The sequence below is a fragment of the Sesamum indicum genome, linkage group LG2 (genome assembly GCF_026168435.1).
Source record: "Sesamum indicum cultivar Baizhima isolate 11 linkage group LG2, ASM2616843v1, whole genome shotgun sequence".
NCBI classification, from domain to species: domain Eukaryota; kingdom Viridiplantae; phylum Streptophyta; class Magnoliopsida; order Lamiales; family Pedaliaceae; genus Sesamum; species Sesamum indicum.
The window spans coordinates 18,361,528-18,378,887 of NC_142658.1; the positions used below are offsets into that span (position 1 = coordinate 18,361,528).

The 17,360-nt window shown below is 34.5% G+C and overlaps 4 protein-coding genes across 4 annotated transcripts; all 4 read left to right on the top strand.

The window, feature by feature from the left end:
* Positions 1 to 236: 236 nt before the first annotated feature.
* On the top strand, positions 237 to 2,145 carry LOC105156103 (sugar transport protein 10). The gene is made up of 2 exons (XM_011072147.3): positions 237 to 538; positions 637 to 2,145. The coding sequence occupies exons 1-2, from the start codon at positions 406 to 408 to the stop codon at positions 2,046 to 2,048; spliced, it is 1,545 nt and encodes a 514-aa protein (XP_011070449.1). The 5' UTR covers positions 237 to 405; the 3' UTR covers positions 2,049 to 2,145.
* Positions 2,146 to 4,632: 2,487 nt separating this feature from the next.
* LOC105156104 (sugar transport protein 10-like) lies at positions 4,633 to 6,693 on the top strand. Its single transcript, XM_011072148.3, has 2 exons — positions 4,633 to 5,014; positions 5,116 to 6,693. The coding sequence occupies exons 1-2, from the start codon at positions 4,882 to 4,884 to the stop codon at positions 6,525 to 6,527; spliced, it is 1,545 nt and encodes a 514-aa protein (XP_011070450.1). The 5' UTR covers positions 4,633 to 4,881; the 3' UTR covers positions 6,528 to 6,693.
* Positions 6,694 to 9,737: 3,044 nt separating this feature from the next.
* LOC105156105 (sugar transport protein 10-like) lies at positions 9,738 to 11,830 on the top strand. Its single transcript, XM_011072149.3, has 2 exons — positions 9,738 to 10,109; positions 10,214 to 11,830. The coding sequence occupies exons 1-2, from the start codon at positions 9,977 to 9,979 to the stop codon at positions 11,623 to 11,625; spliced, it is 1,545 nt and encodes a 514-aa protein (XP_011070451.1). The 5' UTR covers positions 9,738 to 9,976; the 3' UTR covers positions 11,626 to 11,830.
* Positions 11,831 to 14,658: 2,828 nt separating this feature from the next.
* On the top strand, positions 14,659 to 16,739 carry LOC105156106 (sugar transport protein 10-like). Its single transcript, XM_011072150.3, has 2 exons — positions 14,659 to 15,027; positions 15,125 to 16,739. The coding sequence occupies exons 1-2, from the start codon at positions 14,895 to 14,897 to the stop codon at positions 16,534 to 16,536; spliced, it is 1,545 nt and encodes a 514-aa protein (XP_011070452.1). The 5' UTR covers positions 14,659 to 14,894; the 3' UTR covers positions 16,537 to 16,739.
* Positions 16,740 to 17,360: the final 621 nt, after the last annotated feature.

The window sequence follows — 17,360 nt, forward strand, 5'->3', positions numbered from 1 at the left end:
TTCTCCACCATTAAAATTTTGAATTACTGTTGAAAAACAAAACCGTTGAGAATTTCCATGGATGGAATTTTTCGAGGTAAACGGAATAGCGAAAAACATGGATATCCAGTCCTTAATTGGAGATAGCTATCTGGCCATCCATTTCCAGCTCTTGTCTGTGTATAAATACCCATACAAGGAGGGATGTCAAGCAGAAAATAAAGACGTCCTAGAGACGCTCATGTAGGATCTGCAGGAGAAAGGTTAAAAAAAAAAAAAAAAAGAGAGGTAGTTCACAGGTTTCTCTCTCAATGAAAACAGAGAAAAATAACAAGAAAAACTGTTGAGAGAGAGCCTCGTTTTTCTTCTTCTGTAGATTTTTCAGGTTGCTTATAGTAAAGATAGATTATTAGGGTTTAAAATAAGATGGCAGTTGGAGGAGGTATTAGTGCCGGAAATGGGAAACAGTATGAGGGCCGTGTTACGCCCTTTGTTATCGTTGCATGTCTTGTGGCAGCCACCGGTGGGCTGATTTTTGGTTATGATATTGGTATCTCAGGTACATATCGTGTCATGTACTTAATAAATTAATTACTTATATTAATTTTTTAATCATTTACTTGATTATGTTGATCGTTGCATGTGATAATTTTTTAGGAGGAGTTACATCGATGGACGAGTTTTTGGAGAAGTTCTTCCCGGCTGTGTACGCTAAGCAAAAGAATGCGACGGGCCACGAGAGCCAATACTGCAAATTCGAAAACCATATGCTGACCCTTTTCACATCATCTCTTTACTTGGCAGCCCTTATTGCTTCATTCTTTGCCTCGGCCACCACCAGAAAATTTGGGAGGAAAATATCCATGACGATAGGCGGTATGGTGTTTTTGGTTGGCGCCATTCTCAATGGTGCTGCTACAAATGTGGCGATGTTGATCATTGGTCGAATCTTGCTTGGTGTTGGCATTGGCTATGCCAATCAGTCGGTCCCTGTCTACTTATCTGAGATGGCGCCACCAAAATTAAGAGGAGCCCTCAACATTGGTTTCCAGATGGCTACCACCATAGGCATCTTTGCAGCTAACCTTGTAAACTATGGAACTGCACAGATGAAGGCAAATGGCTGGAGAGTTTCCTTGGCGCTTGCAGCTGCCCCAGCTTTGATCATGACTATAGGAGCAATCTTCCTACCCGATACTCCCAATTCTCTCATTGAAAGAGGGATGAAAGACAAAGCCAAAGAGATGCTACAAAAAATTAGGGGCACGCCAAATGTGCACGACGAGTTCAGTGACTTAATGGATGCTAGTACTGTCTCACAACAAGTTCGACATCCATGGAAGACCATTCTTGAGGCAAAATATAGGCCGCAGTTAATTATCACATGTTTGATCCCATTCTTCCAACAATTGACAGGCATCAATGTGATCATGTTCTATGCTCCAGTGCTTTTTAAAACACTCGGATTCGGGGATGACGCCTCGCTAATGTCGGCTGTTGTTACAGGCCTGGTTAACGTATTTGCCACCTTGGTTTCGATCTTGGTGGTTGACAGGTTTGGGAGGCGGGTCTTATTCTTGGAAGGTGGAATACAAATGATCCTATGCCAGATAGGGGTTGGAGTACTAATCGCCTCTGTGTTTGGCGTCTCAGGAAATGGGACCTTTAGCAAAGGATTGGGGAACTTGGCACTAGCCCTGATCTGCATTTACGTGGCAGCATTTGCATGGTCCTGGGGGCCGTTGGGGTGGTTGGTGCCAAGTGAAATCCATCCTATGGAAATAAGATCAGCAGGGCAATCCATCAACGTGTCTGTCAATATGTTCTTTACATTTGTGATCGGACAACTTTTCCTCTCCATGCTTTGCCATATGAAGTTTGGGCTTTTCTTCTTCTTTGGGGGATGGGTGTTGGTAATGACCGTGTTCGTCTATTTTTTCGTGCCGGAGACAAGGAACGTGCCCATTGAAGAGATGAACAAGGTGTGGAAGTCTCATTGGTTTTGGGGAAAATACATTCCTGATGATGCCGTGGGTCTTAGCCACAAGAGCAGTGATCATGATGCTTGATCGCAATTATTTTCGGCAACAATGACCAATTTTGTTTCATTTTTAATATCGGGAGAAAAAGTAAAAGTATAATGCCCGATTTTTTTCATTTTCTTTTTCTTTTTTCTTTTTAAAAAACCACCATTATTTCTAATTTTTGTATTTGCTTCATTATCCATAAATATAATTATTATTCTTTTCTATTTATTTCCCGCTTATCTTGCTAAAATAATTAATGACTTGTTCATTTTCTAACACATAATAATTAAAAAAGGACTAGTCAGTAAAATCAAAACGTGTTAATGTTCATACATACTTTTTATCGATTTTAATCGAATACATCAAAGTATTTAAAAATTACTTCATTTATTGTACTAAACAATTTTCATAAAAACTATTATACTTAAGTATGACATTCCAGGAAACCATTATACTTGTCCTAAATAAAGCACAAGGTTTCACTTTTCTTTTCATCCTGTCAGCTCAAACATAGCGTAGATGTATATGATTAAAGAATATTATAAATTATGATAAATCAATAAAATTAGATGTGAACACTTAAATTTGAGTATACTTAATCAACGTTTATCATGATTTTACTTATGGTCAAAATAAATATTTTTTATTTATTAGCTAATATTTTGACATCGTTTATAAAAATAATGGCTAATAGTCGCTATGCAACAATAGTTAATTAGTATTTTTTTTTCCTAATTTTTACTTTTAACTACATTAATTAACTATCACAAAAAAATTATATTTCTTCCAGTGATGCAATAATATATATTTGTTGAACAACAAGATAATATTTTTATTTACAAGAGTAATTAATGGATAAACGTATTTTTTATCCCGTAACTTAGGGTATTTGATGTTTTTGTTCTTTAACTTTTAGGATGGCATTTTAGTCCTGTATCTTTTAATTTTTTGTAATTTTAATTTTTTAATTTTTTAATTTTTATTTTTTATTTTTTTGTAGTTCATCTTCGTAGGCGAGAAGGGTGAACTCTGGTAATATTTTTTTTTTTGAATAATTACAAAAGATATTATTAAAAATATATAGACCAAGTGACTAGTGCATTAAACATTCCACACAATCATATAGACTGAATTAATTCATAAAATAAGTTTCGAATAATACTATTACGATTTTATAATGAATATAATAAGGCAATTAATTATGAAACCACTAATAAAGTAAGTGATCTTATTTCAAGTTTCTGAAATAAATAATTAATTTTAACACAAATTTGTTTACTTAAAGTCCTTGTTTTTTATTCAACTTGCACTATTATATTATTAATTAGGGATATTTATTTAGTGACATATAAAATTATATTTCCTATGCAATTTTAATATTATCAATCATCACATAATAATTAAAAAAAAGCACCACAAAGTTACTAATATTTTATAATATCTTATTATAAAATTTTAAATTGTATTTAAATTAAGAATAAATTACAACAGGCTCCTCTGAAATTTGTTATAATCAGAACTACCTCCTCATTTTTTGAAAAATTATGAATACTCTCTTGAAATTACTAATAAATACCACTTTGTGACAACCTGATAGGGGTATTTGTTAGGTATTTATAATATTTCAGAGGGTATTTAATTTTTTTTTTTAAAAAAAATTATAATTATGAGAAATATCAAGAAAGCCCGTTATAATTTACTTAAAATTAATGAAAAATAGTCCCATGGATTGCTTCCCTTTCTTTTAAAGAGAGATGCTTTTCCAATTTTCTAAATCATACCTTCTCCTAATTACATAGCCTACATAACTTTTCTAGTCAGTATTAAGTTTTTGAAGTAATTTTATTTAATTAAGTTTGCATAAGCTCTTAATCATAATTTATTTTTATTAAGATACTATTTCAATTCTATTATATAAGCAATTAACAACTATTATTATAAAAATTAATCATTTAACATATCTTTCATAATATGTTATTGTATGAAATCGAGGCGAGCAAAAAGTTGCCTGTAAAAATCATATCCAACTGAAGGTCTGTGGGCAGAAGTTCTTGCAAGCCTATTAGCACTCCGACGTTAAGTCAATTAAGAATTGTGATAAAATAATTGCAGAAAATTAATAGCAACGATGAGTGAGGTAGTAAGAATATAATTGGCATCGTAGAAAAAGAAAGAAATATATATAAAACATAGCAAATCATTCGCATTTATAATTTACACAGATTAGTATGATAGTTTGTATTTCCTTTGGTATAAATCTATATATATATATATACATATAAAAATACCTTATTGTTGATTATAAGATGAACTAAAATATTTTTTCAAAAATACATATCTAAAGGAATACCAAATATTGATGTGGAGGTCCGTCCCTGTTAAAGGATAATTTATCCCTTAATCCATGAAAAATCCTAAAAGAAAGGAAAAGAAAAGAGCAGAGAAAATTTTCATGGATCGTATTTTTTTTGGATATACAGATGATATTAGCCAAAGTATGAGAATTATAATCTAAATAGATCCGAAAAATGTGGTTGCCCAATCCCTAATTCAGGGTAGCCATCCATTTTAACTCATGTTTGTGTATAAATACTATCGTTTGGGGAAATCCCAAACATAAAAGAGAGGTAAAAATAATAAATGCCCATGTAGTGCAGGAGAAAGATTGAAAAGAAAGAAGATATAAAAGATTCAGGGGTTTCTCTCTGAATGAAAAATAGGAAAAAACAATAATTTAAAAAAAAAAATTGTGGAGGGAGCTTCTGTATCTTGTTAAAAAAAATTGTTTCTTTTTTTCTTTCTTTTGCCAGGAAAATTTGCATGTTTGCACTCTCTTAAAGATAGCTTATTAAGGTATATTAGGAATTAGAATAATATGGCAGTTGGAGGAGGTATTAGTGCCGGAAATGGGAAGCAATATGAGGGACGTGTTACGCCCTTTGTTGTTGTTGCATGTCTTGTAGCCGCCACTGGTGGGCTAATTTTTGGTTACGACATTGGTATCTCAGGTACATATCATATTATGTACTTAATAAATCAATTATTATATTAATTTTTCTTGACTTGTTTTACGTAGTTATATTCATCATTGCACGTAATAATTTTGCAGGAGGAGTTACATCCATGGATGAATTTTTGCAAAAATTCTTCCCAACTGTGTATGCTAAGCAGAAGAACGCGACGGGCCACGAGAGTCAGTACTGCAAATTTGAGAACCACATGTTGACCCTTTTCACATCATCTCTTTACCTGGCGGCCCTTATTGCTTCATTCTTCGCCTCGGCGACCACCAGAAAGTTTGGGAGGAAAATATCCATGACGATAGGTGGTGTGGTCTTTTTGATTGGTGCCATTCTCAATGGTGCTGCTATGAATGTGGCAATGTTGATCATTGGTCGAATCTTGCTTGGTGTTGGCATCGGCTATGCCAATCAGTCGGTCCCTGTCTACCTATCTGAGATGGCGCCGCCAAAGCTAAGAGGAGCCCTCAATATTGGTTTCCAGATGGCTACCACCATTGGCATCTTTGCGGCTAACCTGGTAAACTATGGAACTGCACAGATGAAGGAAAATGGTTGGAGAGTTTCCTTGGCGCTTGCAGCTGCCCCAGCTTTAATTATGACTATAGGTGCAATCTTCTTGCCCGATACTCCCAACTCCTTGATTGAAAGAGGCTTGAAAGACCAAGCTAAAGAGATGCTGCAAAAAATTAGGGGCACACCGAATGTGCACGATGAGTTCAGTGACCTAGTGGATGCTAGTGCTGTCTCACAACAAGTTCGACATCCATGGAAGACCATTCTCGAGCCAAAATACAGGCCGCAGTTGATTATCACATGTTTGATCCCATTGTTCCAGCAGTTGACTGGCATCAACGTGATCATGTTCTATGCTCCAGTGCTTTTCAAAACACTCGGATTTGAGGATGATGCATCATTGATGTCGGCTGTTGTCACAGGACTTGTTAACGTGTTTGCCACTGTGGTTTCGATTTTGGTGGTCGACAGGTTTGGGAGGCGGGTCTTGTTTTTGGAAGGTGGGATACAGATGCTTGCCTGTCAGATAGGGGTGGGTGTATTGATCGCCTCTGTGTTTGGCGTCTCAGGAAACGGGACATTTAGCAAAGGATTGGGGAATTTGGCGCTAGCCCTGATCTGCATTTATGTGGCGGCATTTGCATGGTCTTGGGGGCCGTTGGGGTGGTTGGTGCCAAGTGAAATCCATCCTATGGAAATAAGATCGGCAGGACAATCTATTAACGTGTCTGTCAACATGTTCTTTACATTTGTGATTGGACAACTTTTCCTCTCCATGCTTTGCCATATGAAATTTGGGCTTTTCTTCTTCTTTGGGGGATGGGTGTTGTTAATGACCGCTTTCGTCTACTTTTTTGTGCCGGAGACGAGGAACGTGCCAATTGAAGAGATGAATAGAGTGTGGAAGGCTCATTGGTTTTGGGGAAAATACATTCCAGATGATGCTGTTGGCCTTAGCCACAAGAGCAGTGATCATGATGCTTGATTGAAATTTGCAGCCACAACCACACATGTATATTTATTGACCCTTTTGTTTACAAGAGTAATTAAGGGTATAACTTGTAAACATTTTCTATAATTTTAGGCAGGAAAAGGACGGTTTTTGACCTCCCTTATTCATTTCCTTTTTTTGAAGTTGTACTCTTTTTACTTTTATGATCAATTATTTTTTTTTAATTCTAACATCTTTTCTATCGCAATATTTTAGTTCGAATTAAATTTTGAATACTTTTAATCAATTATAAGACAACTTGTTAAAAGTTATCAATTAATCTCTCTAAATTTAACCCTAAATGCAAGTGTGGTTTTGTGTGTTGGCATGTATTTTATTTGGGTATAAATGAATCATATTCTGATTCGAATTTTCTATTATCATTTTACATTATTCTCTCTAAATTTTACATCAATTGCAAGTGTGATTCAGTCTATTGGCATTTCATTTATTTGGGTATAAAGCATTGGTATTTTGATTTGAATTTTTTATTATCTTTTTTTGCTATTGCAGATGATTTATTGTGAATGATGTATGTAATAGAAATCTAAAGAAAATCAATGGATCCATAATAATATTGAGGGAATTTTTTTTAGTCCATTAACTATGATAATTATCATATTTTATACACTATATTTGAAAAATATTATAATTAGATCCAATTTAAAATTTTGGTGTCAAAATTTTGGCCTATTAGACAAAAATTAATGATATATCAATTAACTACTTATTCGTCGATGAAATGAGTCATGTCATTGTTTGATGTGGTGCAGGTCCCCTAATGGTGCTAGGGGCCGGTGTCGCCCCCTTCTATGGTGGTTGAGGGCGAGGATAGGGGTGGCGGCAAGGCAGGGTTATTTTTTTAATTTTTTCTTTTTCATAATCTATAGTTATTTTTAAAATATTTATTTAATTTTATAATTTTATGCATTATATGATGTAAAATATTTGATTTTTTTATAATCTATAAGTATTATAACTTAAGTATTTATATGATTTTATGCATTTTATACAAATTAAAATTTTATGTATTTTTTATCTATAATTTTATAGTTAAACAAAATAATATCTATAAGATAATAAAATTATTTATATTTATCTATAATTTTATGTATTTCTTTATCTAAATAATCTATTATTATTTATAAAATAATAAATAATTTTTTATAATCTATAATTATTTTTATAAGCTATAAGTATTTATAAAATAATTATTTACAATTATCTATAATTTTATGTGTTTATATTTTTTTTTGTATCGATAAAATATTTTTTTAAGCTGGTATATTGAGTTACATATTTTATTCTAATTTATAATATATTTTAAAACATGTAAGATTATTTATTATATACATACATAGACGACATATCACGGACATTAATATAAATATAAATTCAAAGCTTGTTTTTTTTCAATGTAAGTGCTTATATGGTAAAGAAGAAATAAAACAATATTGACTTCAAGTGCCAAATCACTCTTTAATACCACATGAGACAAATTAAACTACGGGCAAAATTAGTCTAAAAAATATAATTCCTTAAGAAAGTTAGTCCAACTCATCTACCATGTGGCGTAAAAAATTCCCAAATTTATTGACATGTGTTGTGCACATGCTAATTCCCTGCAAAAATTGAAAAAATCAGCCATCGAAGTACTTAATTGAAACATTTTTCCAATATAATGTATATAATGTGATAATTATCATAGTTAGTGGATTAAAATTGAACGAGCGCCAAGCTAATAAACTGTTCCCCTAATATTTATGATGTCTTTCTTTAAAGTGATAATATGAAAGTCATTCCCTAAATATTTCGGACAACCTCAGAAATATGGGGACATTAATTAAAATTTAATCCTAGATTAATTTCTTAACATTTATTTTTTTGGGAAAAATTCAAGTGCACAACAGCCATGTGGGGCATGTGCAAACACCCAATGTAAAAAAAAAAGAAAAAAAGAAAACCAAATTATTCCTATGTCCTTTTCAATATAGAGAAATAAACCCCCTATCTTGTGTGTGTATGTATTTTTTTTAATAATTTTTTTAAAATAAAATATTTTTATATATAAATATAATATATTATTAATGCTACTAAAAAACGACTAGCCTAAATGAGGCCCAAGGTCTCTCATTCAAGATGGGGGATGTTCAGGCCCAAGGTCCCCTATCCGGCATAAAGGCCCAACCACAATGCTTTCATGGGTTTGTCCGATGGCATTCATATCCAATATAGTTTTGTCTTTTTCTTTTTTTTTTTAAATACTCGACATCTCTCAACTTTGTGTTTTATATAGGAGTAGGCAAACGGGTCGACTTAATCAAGTCTCGACCCAACCCAACTTGGTTGAATATGAGTCAAACGGGTCGAATTTTTTGAATTTTTATGACGGGTTCGAATAATCCGAAATCCGTCTATTTTTAATCGGGTCGGTTAAAACTCAACCCAAATAACTTGATTGGGTACCCTAATAGAAAAGGAAAAAAATTGGGGAGGGTTTATTTTATAGAACTAGATGTCTGAGTTTGTGCATTTTGCTAATACAAAAATTAAGTACCGATAATATTTTATCCATGTGAACACACGCTCCTGTAATGGGACTAAAGGGTCGGTAAAATTATCATTTTACATTCCGATCCTTTTTTTAAGTTTAAAAAATAAATAAAAAATTCAAAAAATGTCTTCTTTTTCATCCGATGTTCCTATCCACCCTCAAAGCTGCGCCACTTGTGATCGAAAGTCATAGGACCTCGATATTTAGATATTCTGAAATATACCACCCAAGTTCAAGAATAATTAATATTGTTTTTCCAATTTTGAGATAAAGATCAATTTTTATGGATTCTAACTTTTATTATAAGTTAGTATCATATATAGTTTGATTTCCTTTACAATATGTAAACATATCTTGTTGATGAATAAATATAAATGAGAATGTTATATATTATTGGAGATAGTTCCTTAGTTGGCAAGAGAGGCCGTCAAAGTCGTAACAATGAGTTATCCCTCAATCCATGCAAAATCTTAACAAAAAGAGTAGTTGACAATTTTCTTGGTTCGTATTATTGGAATATATGGATGATACTGATCAAGTCTGATAAACTGATGAGGAAAACACGGATGCCCAATCCTTAAATCAGGGCTGACAATCTATTTTAACTCATTTACATGTATAAATACCCTTGTTACGAGAAATGTCAAACATAAAAGAGAGAAGAAAACAATAAACACCGAATAATGCAAGAGAAGGATTGAAAAGAAAGAATATATAGAAGGTTCAGTGGTTTCTCTCTCAATGAAAATAGAAAAAAACATTAAATTTCAGAAAAATTGTGGAGAGAGCTTCTGTATCCTCTTGAAAAATTCTTTATTTTTTCCTTTCTTTTGCATGTTTACACTCTCTTAAAAGTAGCTTATTAAGGTATATTAGGGTTTAGAATAAGATGGCGGTTGGAGGAGGTATTGGTGCCGGAAATGGAAAACAATATGAGGGCCGTGTTACGCCCTTTGTTATCGTTGCATGTCTTGTAGCAGCCACTGGTGGGCTAATTTTTGGTTACGATATTGGTATTTCAGGTACATATCATATCATGTACTTGATAAATCAATTACATACATTAATTTTACAATTGACTTGGTTTACTTAATTATGTTGATCAATGCTCGCTATAATTTTGCAGGTGGAGTTACATCAATGGATGAGTTCTTGGAAAAATTCTTCCCAACTGTGTATGCGAAGCAGAAGAACGCGACGGGCCACGAGAGTCAGTACTGCAAATTTGAGAACCATATGCTGACCCTTTTCACATCATCTCTTTACTTGGCAGCTCTTATTGCCTCGTTCTTTGCCTCGGCCACTACTAGAAAATTTGGGAGGAAAATATCCATGACGATCGGTGGTGTGGTGTTTTTGATCGGTGCTATTCTCAATGGTGCTGCTGTCAATGTGGCGATGCTGATCATCGGTCGAATCTTGCTTGGTGTTGGCATCGGCTATGCCAATCAGTCTGTCCCTGTCTACCTATCTGAGATGGCCCCACCAAAACTAAGAGGAGCCCTCAACATTGGTTTCCAGATGGCTACCACCATCGGCATCTTTGCGGCTAACCTTGTAAACTATGGAACTGCACAGATGAAGGAAAATGGTTGGAGAGTTTCCTTAGCACTTGCAGCTGCCCCGGCTTTAATCATGACTATAGGAGCAATTTTCCTGCCCGATACTCCCAACTCCCTGATTGAAAGAGGGTTGAAAGACCAAGCCAAAGAGATGCTGCAAAAAATTAGGGGCACGCAAAATGTGCATGACGAGTTCAGTGACCTAGTGGATGCTAGTGCTGTCTCGCAACAAGTTCGACATCCATGGAAGACCATTCTCGAGCCAAAATATAGGCCGCAGTTGGTTATCACATGTTTGATCCCATTGTTCCAGCAGCTAACGGGTATCAATGTGATCATGTTCTATGCTCCCGTGCTTTTCAAGACACTCGGATTCGCGGATGACGCATCGCTGATGTCGGCTGTTGTTACAGGTCTTGTTAATGTGTTTGCCACAGTGGTTTCGATCTTAGTGGTCGATAGGTTTGGAAGACGGGTTCTGTTCTTGGAAGGTGGGATACAAATGCTCGCCTGTCAGATAGGGGTGGGTGTATTGATTGCCTCTGTGTTTGGCGTCTCAGGAAACGGGACTTTTAGCAAAGGATTGGGGAATTTGGCGCTAGCCCTAATCTGCATTTACGTGGCGGCATTTGCATGGTCCTGGGGGCCATTGGGGTGGTTGGTACCAAGTGAAATCCATCCTATGGAAATAAGATCGGCAGGGCAATCCATCAACGTATCTGTCAACATGTTCTTTACATTCGTGATCGGACAACTTTTCCTCTCCATGCTTTGCCATATGAAATTTGGGCTTTTCTTCTTCTTTGGGGGATGGGTGTTGCTAATGACCGCTTTCGTCTACTTTTTCGTGCCGGAGACGAGGAACGTGCCCATTGAGGAGATGAATAGGGTTTGGAAGGCTCATTGGTTTTGGGGGAAATACATTCCAGATGATGCTGTTGGTCTTAGCCACAAGAGTAGTGATCATGACGCTTGATTCTAATTTGCAGCAACAACAAAAAAAATATGTATATTTATTTGATCTTTCTGTACAAATGTAATTAAGGGTATAACTAGTAAAAAAATTCAATAATTTTAGGCAGGGAAAGAAGGATTTTGACATGTCTTCTTGATTTCCTTTTTTCTTTTTGAAGTTGTACTCTTTTACTTTTATTATTAATCAAAATTCTTTTTTTACTTTAGCGTCTTTTCCTAACAATATTTTAGTTCGAATTAAATTTTTGTTACTTTTAATCCATCATAAGATAACTTGCTAAGTTATGAATTACTCTCTCTAAGTGTTACCTTAATTGTATATATGGTTTAGTTTGTTGGCATATCTTTTATTGGGGTATAAATGAAGCGTATTCTGATTAGAATTTTCTATTACCTTTTTACACTACATTCTTGAAACTTTATATTAATCACAAGTATGATATAGTTCGTTTACTTGTAATTTATTTAGATATAAATGACTCATATTTTGATTTGAATTTTCTATTATCTTTTTTTTGTTTTAATTTAAAATTATTTTATTATGAATAATTTATATAAATAGAAATCGAAAGAAAACTAATGGATCAACACCAATAATTATGATGTTCTCCTTTAAAGTGATATGTTAATGTGATTTCTAAAATAATTCGAATAATATGTTAAAGTGATTTCTAAAATAATTCAAATAACCTTATAAAGTCAATGAAAATAATCAAAATATTTATTTTGGATTAATTCCTCAAGATTTATATTTCGAAAAAAATTCAAGCGTCCATCTATGATGTGGGGTATGTGGAAAACACCATATTCCTATTGTAGGGAAAAAAAAATAAAAAAAAGTAAATTGGTCTTTTGTTTTTTCCAATATAGAATCAAAATCCTCGTTACAGGCGACGATGTAATATATGCTTCTATTTTTTTTATTTAAATTTTAGGAAATAATACTTTATTCATAAATATAATATATTATTAGTGCCCTTAATAATCAACTAGCTCAAAAGACGTCCAAGTATCCCAATCCAAAATGAGGGATGTTAAGGCCCACCAGACCGTTTGAGACCCAAGGTCCCCATCCAACATAAAGGACCAACCATAGCTGAACCCACACCCAAGAGCTCAATAGTTGACTCAACGACATTGACATTAGTTTATGTTAACAAGATGCCTCATATGGTCGATTTGGTTGGGATATGTGGCGCCTCCAGTGAAGAGTGAAACCTTCAAACCTAAAGATCTCGAGATCTTGGCTGTGGAAGGGCATTACCTAAACTGCTTTTTCAAATATTCTGGGAAATCCTTATCTATGGTGGATATTCTTATATGTGGAAGATCATCTTTATCCGCATGAGGTCTCGTGGTCCCTGAAGGAGATAGAATTATGGCGAATAACTACCCCCCTCCCTTCGATTTTATGGGGCCAGTCCAAATTATCAACTGCTGGTGGAAACCGCCTTTAAATCTTGAACTCCCATGTTAAAGAAGTGTAACTTTCAACTACACTTTCACCCAAAAAAAGAAGAAAAGAAATCTTAAATTCGGCTATGCTTATTCAACATATGTCATGATTTTATCTATAATCAAAATATTTAACATGGTTTTAGCTATAACTAATGTTATAGCAGTATTTGTAGAAACAACCGCTAATAGCCATTGCATAATTTTATATTAGTTTTAGAGTAGATTACAATGACATCTCCTTAACTTTGACATAATTACGAATACCCACTCGTTGTTTGAAAAACTACGTACAAATTGATGTTTGATGAAATTATGTAATTCTTGGATGGATGTATGAAATTGTCAACTATGCTCTTGCTGTATTTTTTCTTTTTTTAAAAAATAAAATTTATAAAAATCGGTCAGATTGGATGAAAAAATTTGAAAATTATAAATAAATTATCCACTTAATGTAAAAAGTAAAAACAATTTTAAAAATAAATAAAATTATAATTTTTAGTCCATAAGGGCATTTTGGTTAGTTCATCTAAAAAAATAGATGAAAATCTAACAAAAACTAACAGAATGAGTTAATTGTTAGACGACCATTAAAATCAGAGAGGTATTTGGTAATTTTTCAAACAACAAGAGGGTATTCGTAATTTTTTCAAACCTTAAGGAATGCCATTATAATTTATCCTATTTTTTTATTACTTGGAACATAGTAATTAACCATCACAAAAAACGATATTTCTTTAGTGATGTATGGTATATAAATATATTTGTTGAATAACAAGATAATATTTGTATAGGTTAAATGCAGAAACTCCCCCACCCAAACTTGTTTTTTTTACACTTGACACTTCAACCTTTGTGCTTGTAAATTGGATTTAGGGGCGGGTAAATTTATAATTTCAGACCCTATTCCTTTTTATGAGTTAAAAAAAACATAAAAAACTCCAAAAATGTCTTCTTCAACACCATTGTCACATATGAAAAGCATGTAATGAAGCAATTTTCCAAATGAAAAATGATCAAAAATGGCAAAACCCAAAATTGTTGGTAAATGTGAGTGTCACGTGACCAAGTTAATTAATATAGTTTTTCTCGTTTTGAGATAAAGATCTGAATTGCCCTGTCGACCAACTTTTATCAATTTTAGCTTTTATTACAAGTTAGTATCATAGCATGTATTTCCTTTAGTATATAAAATATATATCTTGTTGTTGATTTTAAATGTATTAAAATATTATTTCAAATGTTCATACATAAACACATATAAGAATATTATATATTAATTTGAAGGTCCTTCTTTAGCTGGCAAGAGAAGCCGTCAATGCTCCAATCAACATTTATTCCTTAATCCATACAAAATCCTCAAAGGATGGAAACAAAAATGGTAGTTGAAAATTTTTATTGTTGGTATTTTTTGGATATATGGATAATATTGATCAAGACTGTTAATAATAATTTGAACAGATCAGGAAAGCAGGGATGCCCATTCATTCCTTAATTCAGGGAGGCCATTCATTTTATTCATGTTGGTGTATAAATACCCTTGTTAGGACAAATGACAAGCATAAAAGAGAGACAGAAACAATAAATGCTGATGTAAATCTGCAGGAGAAGGATTGAAAAGAAAGAATATAGAAAAAGTGCAGTGGTTTCTCTATCAATGAAAAAGGAAAAAAAAACATTAATTTTAAAAAAATTGTAGAGGGACCTACTGCATCTTCTTGAAAAAATTCTTTCTTTTTTCCTTACTTTTGCAGGAAATTTTGCATGTTTACCCTCTCTTAAACATAGCTTATTAAGGTATATTAGTAGAATAAGATGGCAGTTGGAGGAGGTATCAGTGCTGGAAATGGAAAACAATATGAGGGTCGTGTCACGCCCTTCGTTGTCGTTGCATGTCTTGTAGCCGCCACTGGTGGGCTAATTTTTGGTTACGATATTGGTATTTCAGGTACGTATCATATCATGTACTTATTAAATCAATTACTTATGTTAATTTTTCAATCCTAAACTAATTATGTTGATCATTGCATGTAATAATTTTGTAGGTGGAGTTACATCAATGGATGAGTTTTTGGAAAAATTCTTCCCAGCTGTGTATGCAAAGCAGAAGAACGCGACGGGCCACGAGAGTCAATACTGCAAATTTGAGAACCATATGCTGACCCTTTTCACATCATCTCTTTACTTGGCAGCTCTTATTGCCTCGTTCTTCGCCTCGGCCACTACTAGAAAATTTGGGAGGAAAATATCCATGACGATAGGTGGTGTGGTGTTTTTGATCGGTGCTATTCTCAATGGTGCTGCTATCAATGTGGCGATGCTGATCATCGGTCGAATCTTGCTTGGTGTTGGCATTGGCTATGCCAATCAGTCGGTCCCTGTCTACCTATCTGAGATGGCCCCACCGAAACTAAGAGGAGCCCTCAACATTGGTTTCCAGATGGCTACCACCATCGGCATCTTTGCGGCTAACCTTGTAAACTATGGAACTGCTCAGATGAAGGAAAATGGTTGGAGAGTTTCTTTGGCGCTTGCAGCTGCCCCGGCTTTAATCATGACTATAGGTGCGATCTTCTTGCCCGATACTCCCAACTCCCTAATTGAAAGAGGGTTGAAAGACCAAGCCAAAGAGATGTTACAAAAAATTAGGGGCACAACAAATGTGCACGACGAGTTCAGTGACCTAGTGGATGCTAGTGCTGTCTCACAACAAGTTCGACACCCATGGAAGACCATTCTCGAGCCAAAATATAGGCCGCAGTTAGTGATCACATGTTTGATCCCATTGTTCCAGCAGCTAACTGGCATCAACGTGATCATGTTTTACGCTCCAGTGCTTTTCAAAACACTCGGATTTGCGGACGATGCCTCGCTTATGTCGGCTGTTGTTACAGGCTTGGTTAACGTGTTTGCCACCGTGGTTTCGATCTTGGTGGTCGACAGGTTTGGAAGACGGGTCTTGTTCTTGGAAGGTGGGATACAGATGCTTGCCTGTCAGATAGGGGTGGGTGTATTGATTGCTTCTGTGTTTGGCGTCTCAGGAAATGGCACATTTAGCAAAGGATTGGGGAATTTGGCACTAGCCTTGATCTGCATTTACGTGGCAGCATTTGCATGGTCCTGGGGGCCATTGGGGTGGTTGGTGCCAAGTGAAATCCATCCTATGGAAATAAGATCGGCAGGGCAATCCATCAACGTATCTGTCAACATGTTCTTTACATTCGTGATCGGACAACTTTTCCTCTCCATGCTTTGCCATATGAAATTCGGGCTTTTCTTCTTTTTTGGGGGATGGGTGTTGCTAATGACCGCTTTCGTCTACTTTTTTGTGCCGGAGACAAGGAACGTGCCCATTGAGGAGATGAATAGGGTTTGGAAGGTTCATTGGTTTTGGGGAAAATACATTCCAGATGATGCTGTCGGCCTTAGCCACAAGAGTAGTGATCATGATGCTTGACTGCAACAAGCAAAAAAATATGTATATTTTTCAATCTTTGTTCATAAGTGTAATTAAGGGTATAACTAGTAAAATTTGTCCATAATTTTAGGTAGGGAAAGGGAGGAATTTTACATGCCTTCTTTGTTTCCTTATTTTGAAGTTGTACTCTTTTACTTTGATTATTAATTAAAAAAATTACTTTTCCCTCTTTTCTAATGAAATATTCTAGTTCAAATTGAATTTTGATTACTTTTTAATCAAGTACACAGAAACTTTTTAAGTTATCAATTGCTCTCTCTAAATTTTACATATTGCAAATGTGGTTTGTTTTTTGGAATGTCATGTATTTGGGTATAAATGAATCGATTCTAATTAGACTTTTTTATTATCTTTATATATTACTTTCTTTATATTTTTTATCAAATACATGTGTGAGCCTAAGAACCCCCATCCAGCATAAAGGCCCAACCATAGCTTGAACAAAACCCAAGAGATTCATGGTTGCCAGTGGCATTGACATCAATCTATGTCAATAAGATGCCCCGTATGTTAGATATAGTTTCAACCACCTCAACAGGATACATGGTGCCTCCAGTAATGTGTAAAACCTTAACATAAATATCTCTAGATTTTGGATGTGGGATTATGAGGTTTAGAGGTTTCCTTATTCATGGAGGATATTCTTATCTAGGGAAGACATCCTTAACCACATGAGGCCTTGTTGTGAAGGAGGCGAAATTCTGGCGAATAACTAACCCCCGAGTTTGAGGGGCCGGTCCCGACTTATCTCAATGACTCGAGGAAGCCACCTATAAATCTCGAACTCCCATATTCAATAGGAG

Bases quoted from the DNA above. Each gene is read 5' to 3' on its own strand.
- LOC105156103 (XM_011072147.3), top strand. From the start codon at position 406: ATGGCAGTTGGAGGAGGTATTAGTGCCGGAAATGGGAAACAGTATGAG. The intron at 539-636 runs GTACATATCGTG...ATAATTTTTTAG, and splicing joins TTATGATATTGGTATCTCAG to GAGGAGTTACATCGATGGAC.
- LOC105156104 (XM_011072148.3), top strand. From the start codon at position 4,882: ATGGCAGTTGGAGGAGGTATTAGTGCCGGAAATGGGAAGCAATATGAG. The intron at 5,015-5,115 runs GTACATATCATA...ATAATTTTGCAG, and splicing joins TTACGACATTGGTATCTCAG to GAGGAGTTACATCCATGGAT.
- LOC105156105 (XM_011072149.3), top strand. From the start codon at position 9,977: ATGGCGGTTGGAGGAGGTATTGGTGCCGGAAATGGAAAACAATATGAG. The intron at 10,110-10,213 runs GTACATATCATA...ATAATTTTGCAG, and splicing joins TTACGATATTGGTATTTCAG to GTGGAGTTACATCAATGGAT.
- LOC105156106 (XM_011072150.3), top strand. From the start codon at position 14,895: ATGGCAGTTGGAGGAGGTATCAGTGCTGGAAATGGAAAACAATATGAG. The intron at 15,028-15,124 runs GTACGTATCATA...ATAATTTTGTAG, and splicing joins TTACGATATTGGTATTTCAG to GTGGAGTTACATCAATGGAT.